Source organism: Protomyctophum parallelum, assembly GCF_964188405.1.
Source record: "Protomyctophum parallelum genome assembly, chromosome: 12".
Taxonomy (NCBI): domain Eukaryota; kingdom Metazoa; phylum Chordata; class Actinopteri; order Myctophiformes; family Myctophidae; genus Protomyctophum; species Protomyctophum parallelum.
Genome location: NC_139712.1, coordinates 33,146,037 through 33,158,129, shown reverse-complemented (window position 1 = coordinate 33,158,129; position 12,093 = coordinate 33,146,037). Strand labels below are relative to the sequence as shown.

The following is a 12,093-nucleotide window of genomic DNA, read 5'->3' as shown; positions in this document are numbered from 1 at the left end:
ATTACTGTCTGAATTTCCACTTTTTGGGTTTTGTCCACTAGCCTATAGCTGATCACTGGCTGCCATGGGGGGGTCCAGACTCCACACCTTAAACAGAAATGCATTGAAGACGCCGTTCCCTTGACAGGGTTCATATAGCATATATTTAACATATTTTCTACAGTACAGTAAGGGCACATATACAGTATATATATATAGGCCTATAGGTCCATGTGTGCCAGCATTGCAGGGACTATTAGAACCCATAGTAAGAGATGGTCTCGCTGTGTCCTTTATGCAAGGCAACACTCGTAGCCCCGGGTCCTAGACATCCTTCAACCTTCACCGACAGCCCAGGCCCCAGAGCACCACTGTGGGATTGGGATGGAGGGAGAGAGGGGGGAGGGTACAGAGAGATGAAATTCTGCTCCATGCTGAAGCCCTTCCAAGCAGGCCTATGCCAAAGCACTTTGTGTGGGCTGTGTGTACAAACAATTCAACTGAATCCGACTCGATGTATACACAGGCCTTATCTGGTGGAGACCAAATATGCTCTGAGCCATCAAAGGCAATGGATGAGTGATTGGAACTCTCAGTTTCGTCACCAAATGTAAACATATCTGTTATGGTCCACGACTTCAAGCTGTACAAATAAAAAAACGGAACAGCAAAGAAGAAAAATAAACATTGTGGTATGTGACGGATAGAAAACTTGTTTGGAGGGGGGGGGGGGGGGGGGTCATATCGCAAGGATCAAGTTAGCGATATTTAACCCATTTAGGCCTGACATCGACATTTTTAAAATGTCTTCAAAATCTTGACAGTTTTCTGAAAAACCTTATGTTTATGTATCAGTGGTTCTCAATATTTCATGTCAAGAACCCCAAAAATTGTAATATGTATGTACATGTAAATGTAATATGACTCCGCCCCCCATCTGAAAATATGTTGTTCCAGGGACCCCCCAGAAGCAAAGATTTGAGTTAAAATGTTCACTCTGTAAGTCTGTAATAATATATATTCAAAGATTTGAGGCACATTTTCACGATTTTTCAAAAATAGCAGACCTACAAGCTCATAGCGCGGCACCGAGCTTGTAGATCTGCTATTTTTCAATAGTTAAAACACCAAAAAGGGTTCCCGCCCAAAATGGGTTAAAAATAAAACTTGACTTTTCCTGACTGAATCAGTGGCGATATGAGGGAGAAGGGGAAAGAAAATCTCAACAGGACAAAGTTAATGTAGGCAAAGATGTGTGTATTTTTTTTTATAACACCTTTTAAAGGATTTGTAAGATAAGCCTGTCGGTCTCTCCTAGCAGGGGCTTCTAAAGGATGCTGGAATCAATGGACGAGAGGGGATTTATTCTGGGGCGATGGGAGGAAAATCTGTTATTTAATGCTTGCGTGTGAGTTGAATAATGAAGCCAGGACGAGCCTCGTATGCTCGCGTGCATGCTCAGTCTTATCAATGGATTAATCTCTCATAAAGCTATTCCCCTGAAAACACGCACATCTTAATATGAGAGGATGAAATGTGCATTTATCCTCTGGTTAAATCAGGTGCCGTCACACAAATATTTATGTACCGAGGAGCTACTGTATGAGATTATTATTGACCTCTCACACACAAGAGTGACGTGTTACTGTATCCCCAACATCAGGCTAGGAGATATTTTGTATACTAGAATAGTAATTGAGCTCATGACACAAGCCTCTTTACTGCAAAGAGATAGCACAGCCTTCCTCATAATGCTAACGACTTATCATATCATGCCGTAATCCATTGTCGGAGTGCAGTATCATCATGGGGTTATTAGCAGAGATAAAGGCACAATTTCGCTAGAGAACACTTTAAGCTAACTCATAATAGCACGCTATCGAACCATCTGTCAGTCCAAGAAAAACATACTACTGTATCTCATTACACAGACAGACTTGGTGCCGACAATGCAAAAGTACAAGCTTCGGGGGCTGTTTTAGTTTAGAGTCATACCGATGTCCTCAGAAGCCTCCATGACGGATGGACAGCGGTGATTAGAGTGATGGAGAGCACACCTCACCCTCAACTTGCATTGCGCCACATCAAGGTTAGGCAAAGTTTCTTCTGAGAAAGACATTGCTACCGAGGACGGCACGAACGTCTCGGTAAAATGAACTCGTTTGTAAGTTGTTACGGCGGAGGGCTCTCTCCGACCTCCAGAGAGAGCCCTCAGGAGAGGTTCTCTTGTAAAACGCTCCATCTTATTAATGGAAATAAATGCTGTTAGCGGCCCCCCCACCACCCCCGCCGGCAGTAAGACGTGTCTATTCGTGGCTAAAGTCCCCTTCATTAACGTTATCTCAAATAAGCACCCACTCTGATGGCGAGGAAGGGGACAGTGCACTGTAAGCGGCTTCATCCAATTTCATTATTCCATGCGAGGCAAGGCACAGGGTATCAGTGTTAACTCTGCCATGTCAGCACAGTGTGCTAGGTACAGTGCGCCGCAATGTGCCTGAAGCATGACACGAGTGTAGAGGGGTGTTTTACTTTTAAGGCACCAAAGTGTAGAGTTGAATAGACACAGTTGGTCAGACACATAGAAAGGCTTTAACTACAGTAAATGAATTAAAGCAAACCAAGTTTATCATGTTCATTTATGTAATGGAATAACTAAGAGTGTCACGGATCTGACATCTTTTCCTGTTTTGCCAGAGTAAAAAAGGTTGCATACATTCTAACAATCTCCTCAGCAATATTTTGCTTTAACAGCACAAGCTCCCCTGCTGTGAACACTCACAAGCTCCAAGCTTGTGTGTGTGTGTGTGTGTGTGTGTGTGTGTGTGTGTGTGTGTGTGTGTGTGTGTGTGTGTGTGTGTGTGTGTGTGTGTGTGTGTGTGTGTGTGCGTGCGTGCGTGCGCGCATGTGTGTGTTCACATCTGCATGAGAGTGCAAATATGTTTGTGTTTATGTAGATACTTACGTGTTACTTGTTATGTGCACAAAACGCAAGAGGCAAGTGAGAAAGGGAGAAGGAGGGAGAGAATAAAACAGACAGAATGAAAGGGATGGACAACTTGAGAAGGAAGAGAACGGAGGACTTAAGACAGTGTGTGGACCATCAAATGAACTGGCTGCTCTCCAGGCGTGATGACTCAGGGATGATGGCACAGTTAGAGCTAATTAGGATCATAAAGTGGAAAAATGTTTTGCCATCACGATGTGTCGGGCGCCACGGGCGGGATTTCAGATTAGATGCGAGAGCTTAACTTGATAGTGTGCTGAAATGAGGGGGGAAAAATGAACTGCCTTCGACTAACACACTTCAAGCACACATTCTCTAATGATGTGAAAGTCAAACATGGCACCATGTAAGTCCAGGGTGAAAAAGCATCCTCTAAATTGTTGACACGGTTAATGTATAGATTTGCTAAAATATCTGGGGAGGGGAACAAACTTTAACCACTTAAACCCCATATACATAACTGTAGTCTCCCATGTGTCTCTACTACCTTGTGGATTAAGTCTGCTAAATTGTAAATAGGAAATTGAACTAGCCTCCCCCCCACCCCCGCTCTATGGCAAATACCTTCACCATAAATAGATGATCTAAAAGCTCATAACATGTTGCGTTGTGACACGTTATAAGCTTGTAGATCGGCTATGTATTTTCAAATGCTCTAGGGTTCATGTTGTTAGATAATGATTATGGTGTATCTCCACACATGCTGCACCTCCCAATATGGTTGCAGGGCTCAGCAGCGCGCACACACACACACACACACACACACACACACACGGAAGGAATTTATGTGAATTAAGTATTGCGGATATTTCCAGCCAAAGGAGTGGAACGACATTAAAGAAGTTCAGACCGTGGTCGGTCAGGTCCAACTGCACCTCAGATCACCCACATCAGAGGCAAAGAGCTGAGTTCAACGTCATAATATTCTGACCACATAAATGCAACATCTTGGGTCTGAATCCAGTATGTGTTACATGTCAACGGACACTCCCACTTCTCTGTCACATCATAACAAGGGACATCTTTCTATAAATGCACCAAGTCTCTGTGTGTGTACGTCTGTAATCCACATACCTCGAGAACCGTTCGCCACACAGACTTAACATTCGACACAGGCGTTCCACACCCCCCACAGGGAGTGCAGGGCCCGGTGTGGAGTCCCGTCTGATAAAACCAGCACAAAAGCCTCTGCCCCGGGGCTTTGGACCTGATCATCCATATATCTCCATATATGGAGCTGGACTGTTCTGACACACCACACTGATGTGGTGTGTTCTGACTTCTGCATAGACTCCCTATTTGGGCATGCCTGACAAAGAACTCCATATATGGGCATAAATGCATTTACACCTTGCATTGTTCCAAGTATGCACCGCTCTAGTTTCTCATGATGAAATAATCTAAAAAAAAGCTCATCGTCGGGTATATGATAAAGCGGCATTGTTCTCAAGTTCAGTGTGAACTGTTACACATGTATATGGTACGCTGGCTACATTGCTCTGCAGGCAATAATGTAGTCGATACATGCTGCACTACATCACACACACACACACACACACACACACACACACACACACACACACACACACCCACACACACACACACACACACACACACACACACACACACACTGCTGTGTTAGTACAAAACGTGGATGTTTTAGTTCAAAACATCCACTGTCTGCCTGTGCATGCAGTCCAGCGCGTCATACAGAAAAACTGAAATTGTGCGTGCGTGCGTGCGTGCACATGGGTCTCAGCTTTTGCCAGATGCAAGAGGAGGCACCAAATAAAATACACTTATTTTAGCCTCAACCTCAGTGAGGCTGCATCCTCCTCTGCCTGAAATTTGAGCAGGCATTCAAACTGCAAAGCCACGGAAAAAAGACAAAAAAGGCCAAGAGGGACTATTAGGAGATAATTACTAATTATGCAAATTGGGGGAAAAAGGAGAGAGGAGAAAAAGAATAAGTTGTGCCATTTATTTTCCTTGGTCATTTTATCAGCCGTCCTCAGGAGAGCACAGTCAATGGTAATAACGTGCTACTTTTTTTTCTCCCTCAGCATAACGGTTAGTTGGTTAGAGGACGCCGTGTCCTAAACCGTTCAAATTCTTCCGTCGCTCCCTTAATCAGGAAGTGCCTGTAAATTCTCCAAGCCATGCATGTGCACACGGCGGAGCGGTGTGTGCCGTTTGCCATCGGCAATGACCTTCATTAACCTCATAAATGCCAGCGGTGTTTCTTTTTTTTTTCGTCACCGCCCTAATGCGTTTATCAGCGCAACACAAACAATATCGTTACTGCCGTGCAGAGACCTCTTATCTACAATCTACATAATTTGAACTTGTTTTATACATTCTTTGCTAAATCAATGTCCTACATTGTCATACTACTACTGGCACAAAAGTAGCACAAAAACCTGCCGATCTTGTAGAAAGATCATGTCATCAATATGAGGTGTCCACCTGTCACCATCTGCAAAATACATCTCAGCACAAACACCCCCTCCTTTCCCCAAAAATGCACACTGGTCTCTGTGACATTGGACCGTCCTGAAACATTAAAGCCAATGCTAATGCAGGTCACCCTAACCGTTTCTTGCGCAGAAACATTCCTCCTGCCCTGCTTAGGGAACACCTACCCATTTAGAAACCTGGACCACATGAATAATGTGTGAGACAGAAGGAAGGAAGACGTGTATTTATGAAGGTGTTCCCTGCCTGTCTGTGCCTATGCTCCAACATGGCTTTTATGAATGAATTCTTTGTGTAAATGTGGATGGTGGCAGAGAAGTGCTACGCATACATTACTAATGAGAATTTTGTTTGCACCCAAGGTGTAATAGTTGTTAATGTTTGGAAAGGCCAACTGAGTGACAATACGGTAATGAAACTCATTCCTAGAGAGAGAGAGAGAGCGAGAGAGAGAGAGAGATCACTGACATTAGAGAGAGTGAGACTGACATACAGTAGGAAAGGTTAACATCATAATGCATAGTGATCTTTCTTACCGGCGACAGAGTGGAAACAGCCAGTCATATACGACCTCTCAGTCAGGTCTTCAAAAAGAAGAACACAGGCATCGTTCCGCTGTCTGCATGCCTCGTTGTCATGACCCTGTGCCCACCGCCTTGACACAGACCTTGTCACTGTCATCAGAAGCGAGGTGACAAACCTATAGCGCGCTCCCATTCCCCAAGCTTCCTGCCGACATGTGGTTAGAGTGGAAGTGGTATATAGGCAACAGCGGCCGGCCTTCGGGAAAGCGCTGGGGTCTGACGGCGACCTGCACGTCTGTCTGGCTAATGGCTCAGTGATGACCCCCACAGCTCTCAGGCCGCGAGTTTCGGCGCAGACGACGGGTCGCAGAGGGAACTCGTCTTCTGCCCTGTCCACGCCCCCCCCCCCACCCCTCTAACCCATACCACTCCCCCGATCATCTTGGTGGACCACCCCCCCCCCCCCCCCTCGTCACTGCTCAGCCCCTACTTGACCCCTCTGTAGACCCCTGACAGGAAGGAGCGTAAACAGTAATTGCTACATAAATTATGTGACACTGATGCTGCCCCCCCCCCTCACACACCCCTTCCCCCCTCCCCCCCACACATGATTCTGCACTCTTGATGCTAAGTTGATATGTCCTCCTGTATTAAATTAATACAGAGCGATAAGTACAGCTGTAAAAAATACGTCAGCCCTATAAATCTCACACACGCTCGTCTTTCATCACACAAATTGCGACGCATGGCACAGGCCGGCCGCAGTTTGGGCCCAGATGTTGCCGTTCCTTAAACATCTGAGCGATTTGTCACATGTCACATTTCCAAAAAAGGATGGTAAATTGTTATTTGTGTTTTGTCGCAGGGAAGAAGCTGCAACCGAACTCCCTAAAGAACAAACCAGTAAATCACAGGGCTGTGATTAATTAAGAGGGCCAGATACACAGTAAGTTCTACGAAGCCTCTTACAGCGATGATAGAGTACGCTACGTCTACGGTAGTGCAAACACGGTGCTTATACGGGAGTGGGAGAAAAACAACAGCGAGAGCTGCGCTAGCACGGCACACAATGTAGGCATTTAGCAGCAGCGGTACCTGCACGTCCAAATAATTTAGAGTCCAGTATTGCAATATGGATACCGCTGGCACACAGTGTTGACTTGGCAAACTGAAGATGGTATAACAGCCAACCTACTTCAGCTTCTCATTAAATCATTCTGCACGGGAACCCCTTTTGGTGTTTGAAGCACACAAAAATAGCAGATCTACAAGCTCATAGCGCTACCGAGTGCCGCGCTATGAGCTTGTAGGTCTGCTATTTTTGAAAAATCGTGAAAATGTGGCAAAAATTTGGAATATATTTTCTTTCAGAGCGAACGTTATTAACTCAATTAACTAAAGATCTCTTAGGGTCTATTTGGTTAACAACTCTCCATCATTTAGCTGGGGACCACCTGGAACCCTCTCAAGGACCACTGGTGGTCCCCGGACCACCGGTTGAAAACCACTGCCCTACATCATCACACAAGTGTCACACAAAAGCAGTGAAAATAGCAGATACAAGCTCAAAACATGTCTACCATGCGACGCGTTGTGACCTTTTAGCTCGACTATTTTTAAAATAGAGATTTTTTTTTTTTTTAAGGAACAGTTTTGGACATGCAAGGTTTCCACCCGACAGCGACAATATAGGACTTAAGGGGTTAATTCAGCCAGTTGTCACATTTCCAAGAATGTTACAGCTGGTCAATGAAAGGCTTGGGTGAGAGAGGTGGCGAGCAAATGAATTTTCTGTCATGGTCACTGTCCCACTTTTCAATCCGTTAATCTTCATTGCGGCTGATGTACATTTATTTGTCATGCACTTTGTCACCACTTAAAAAAGACAGTGTTGTAGTAGCGAAAAAAGAGAAAAAAGCTTTAATGAAATGGGGGGGGGGGATAAACTGCTTAGTGCCTTTTGAATACACACACACACAGGTTTTTGTGAAGTTCATCTACAAATAATCTGCAGTGTTCTTAAAAGATTAAGTCCTAAATGCCATACCATAATCCCTCAACGGTGCCTTTTGTTTGCCACAGGGTCTATAAAATAATTGGTTGAACTCTGGAGAGATATGTATGCATTAGATAACACACATAGGGTATTAAAGTCTCATCTACATTATCAGACGGATATTATTATTTAAAAAAGCTCCAAAAATCTGCTGGCATATCTGGCTGTATGTAATTATTTGTGGTCAGGGGGTTCTAAGTGATGTGGACGTAAAAAAAGAAATAAAAAAGAAATAAACACTGCAATTGATATTGATTGTTTAAACCTCATATTTCTGGTACTACGGCAACTCAACTTTTTTCAAAAATAAACTCAACATACAAGTTGCTCGCCTTGTAAGAGCATATACCACAAACCGTATAAGGCTATATACGTAGTCCTAGCAGCTGGCCTTGCTTTCAATTCGACCAGAAGCCCTTTGCTGCATGTCATTCTCTCTCCCACCCTTCCCTTCCCTTCCCGTCTCTCTCACTGGTCCTACCAAAAAAAATATTCTCTACATACCATCGACAATTCGACACCGTGATCAAAAACATTTTCACGCTGCCGTTGTTTGACAAAGTGATCGAGGCCACTTCCTCCAGCTATATACGGAGGGGACTGCACTCACTGCAGCTATCGGTCCTTCACCAAGAAGACACACTTCATTTAAAAATCGCCCCCCTGAAATGGCCCCTAATGTCCCCTGCTATCAGTATGAATCAGCAGTGCTGATAAATTTGCCATTTCGAAACAAACTGTGAAGGCCTGTCAGCTAATGCGTGTGTGCGCACATTGTGTGATACTCATATGCAATGTTTAATGTTGTGGAACCAATTTTGTCGTTTCCATTATGTAAATACATTTGCCTCGGCACTATATTTTATGTATTGTCTCCCTTGTCTCAATTACTTGGGCTATTAAAAATCAAGAGGTTATGGAAATGAGGCACGGTTGTCTGTTTGTGGTCCTGACGACGAGTGCAAAGTGTTTATGAAACCTCGTTATACATTCAATTGCAGAGTCTGATACATCAACCCGCTCAGAGCGTTCATCCATATTCCACAATGCAACGCGTCAGTATCTCCCGGCACAAAGCTCTAACCACTGTTACTGCTATCATCAGTAAAAAAAAATATATATTATATTATTATATTATATAAAATACAGTTGCTGATGTGTGGGGCTTTACTTAGATCTATCCTCACGCTCTGGAGGGAAAGAAAATCAAGTCTCTGTGCATCTGTGAACCGTGTCAGAGTAAATGACTGCATTGTTGCCTGCGTTTTGGGTAACTCGTTGTGATTTACGCCAGAGTCACATTTGCAATGCCAGTTTGAATACAGCTTGGATAACTGAAAGAATTGTGCCCGGTGGCAGAGCCAGTTACAGTGCTTCTTGTGAGTGTGAGGAACCTAGGTTCAAGTCATATAGCCCTGTCCTGTGATGTGCTGTGTTGTGTATCTCTCCTCTCTCTGACCATAGTTTACTGTCGCTAGACACTGACTTACAGTATACGAAATATTGACTGAAAAATAAATAAATAAATGTATCTCAGAGAAAAACACATTTTGGTCAGACTGGTAACCGACAGGATATAGTGTGTCAACCATAGTCGCAATGCCCCTCGTTTAATTCCAGCTGGGGACTATACATTTTCATTATATCTAAATAAAGCAAAAACTGCCTAGTAAAAATAATACATTTAAATCATCTTTAACAAAAGAAAAGAGAAAAACTACATTAGGGAAATTATTACGTAAATTTGGAATGTGTAGGCCTACACATTTTAGCCGTATTTAGCTTAACAGTATAAAATGCCACTGATCCAATATCGATGTCACACAATATAAAATGTTTGTTTCGGTCCAGATTCAGAACATCCCTTAGTCACGCATTTTTCATTCAGCACCTTTGATCGAAAATGATACGTTGCAATCGCCACAAATGTATTATTAAAAACAATAGTTCAGATGGAATTAGAACTATTCCAAAATGCATAATTGTGACTTGTGTACAAAAATGAACATTTTCTTTTCATTTAAGGCTGGTCAGAGGGGTACGTATGTGTGACATGACCAGTGAAGTTGTCTTTCTTTCCGGTCATATTTTCATCATCGGTAAACACAGTAGCTGTGCGTGGGGAGGCTCGGCTCTCTGCAGGGTTCATGACAGAAACCACATTTGGAGGTTTGCTGGCCTCTGAGCCCGGCCGTCTATTTACTACGAGACGACAGATGAGAGACGAGACCGACACGCTTGCAATGTTACTGTCGGCCAAAAACAGTGTGTGTGCTGACTGAAAATACTATACTAATACTAATACTACTACTAATAATAATAATAATAATAATACAAATGTGAAGAAATATCCTACACAAATAACTCTAATTTTTTTGTATAGGGGATGGAGCCACAGGGAGTTCCAACTGTAATGTATGCACCTTGTAAGCCTATAGCACATTCAAACAAGGAAATTCAAAGCGCTTTCCAGAAAACATTAAAAGTATGTCAGTATCAATCTGACGGTTCTCCAAGATGTAGATATGTATATTAACACAGGTTATTATTATGCAAATGTAGATTTTTTTACACTCTCAGAGTTAAATTAAGTAAACAGTAAAACAAAAATGATTTTTGGTTAATAAACTATGAATGGTATGCTATTTGATATAATATAGCCTATACACGTCTTTCTTTTGTAGCTACTATGTTGAAATATGAATGAGAAGGCAGCTGTAGCCTATAGGCTACAGTTATAATGTTTGTGCTGAGAACACTATAGCATATTAAAATAACTATTTTGTCAAATGTAAGCCAACCTATAGTGGAGGCAGGGCTGAGATTCAGGGCTGCCTGAGAGACGCAGAGACCAGAATGTGCTTTGATTGACATACTGAAATGTAAATTGTTGATGAAATATCATCTGAAATTTTACAGTAACCCTATTAAGTGTTATTCATGTATATTTCTAGCTGTCCCTATTGCCGTTTATAGTCATCACTTTTACAGGACACATGGCACAGGCTACAAGTCACTGAAGTAGGCTACAACTTATAATGTTTTACGTCGCATATTATGCTACTGCAAAGCAACCCTTACCCTTACCCTTACCTGACGTGCGTGCGTATTATAAGAACTCCTAAGGGCAGTGCGCCTTTTAACTATAAGTCACGTTTTCAATATGTTAAATTGCAAAGACCAGCTGAAATTATGCAAGCGTATACACTTGTGCTACAGGCGACTAATTACACAAATTAGTCGTTAAATTGTGTTGAAACGCGCCGACTGTTAAATGGAGAATGAATGCAGAGACCATGCAAGTTCAACTTCACACGCGGGAAGACCGGAAGAATGATGACAATGCGACTGAGTGAGGGCTTATTTCCCCATGCAGCCACGGTCCACCCCCCGTTACCCATGTCTTATAGAGTCGACTCTTAAATGCAGGTCATTTAGTTAAATACAAAAGGTATAGCAGCCCCTTTCTTTGACATATTCGTGCTTCTGGGCAGCTTCCTCGCTGCGCAGTTAGTTTTTTTAGAGGAAAAAAGAGCGGGCTCCGCTGCCCCGCGCCAAGGTGCGCCACGGCCGACCCATGCACATGGGAAAGAAGTCACAATTACGCGGGGAAGACATTGGCATAAAAGTTTACCTTTTCTCTTCGACCGTCTCCTCCGCCTCCTCTTGAACTTGCATTTCATCTGACCGCCTTGAGGTCCCGAGGCGCGGCCGCTGTTTCCAAGAACCGATGCCATCACAGTAGCGGCGAGGTGACTGACTGACTACTGGGAAGAAGGACGCGCGGAGCAACTTGCTGTCTCTCGTGCCTCAGCAGTTCTTCGTCCTACAGTTGTCTCTCTTCGTTCCTCAGATTTCCTCTGATATATAGGCTATGCCAGAGTCCTCGGTGACGTCGAGGTTATTTTGGAGTGCCTCTCGATCTCTCTCTCTCTCTCTCCCCCTCTCTCTCTCTTTAGCCCTCCTGAACTCTGCCGGGGGGCTGTGTGTGTGTGTGTGTGTGTGTGTGTGTGTGTGTGTGTGTGTGTGTGTGTGTGTGTGTGTGTGTGTGT

At 43.6% G+C, this 12,093-nt stretch overlaps 1 protein-coding gene across 1 annotated transcript in view; it reads right to left on the bottom strand.

Annotated features, from left to right (window-relative positions):
• The window catches only part of adarb2 (adenosine deaminase RNA specific B2 (inactive)), a gene marked incomplete at both ends in the record, with an annotated part of 231,750 nt that extends 219,972 nt beyond the window's left edge, over positions 1-11,778 (bottom strand). The window contains one exon of the mRNA XM_083778719.1: positions 11,676-11,778. Coding sequence (XP_083634845.1) covers positions 11,676-11,778 — 103 coding nt within the window. The remainder of the gene's footprint in view (positions 1-11,675) is intronic.
• Between the last annotated feature and the right edge of the window lie 315 nt (positions 11,779-12,093).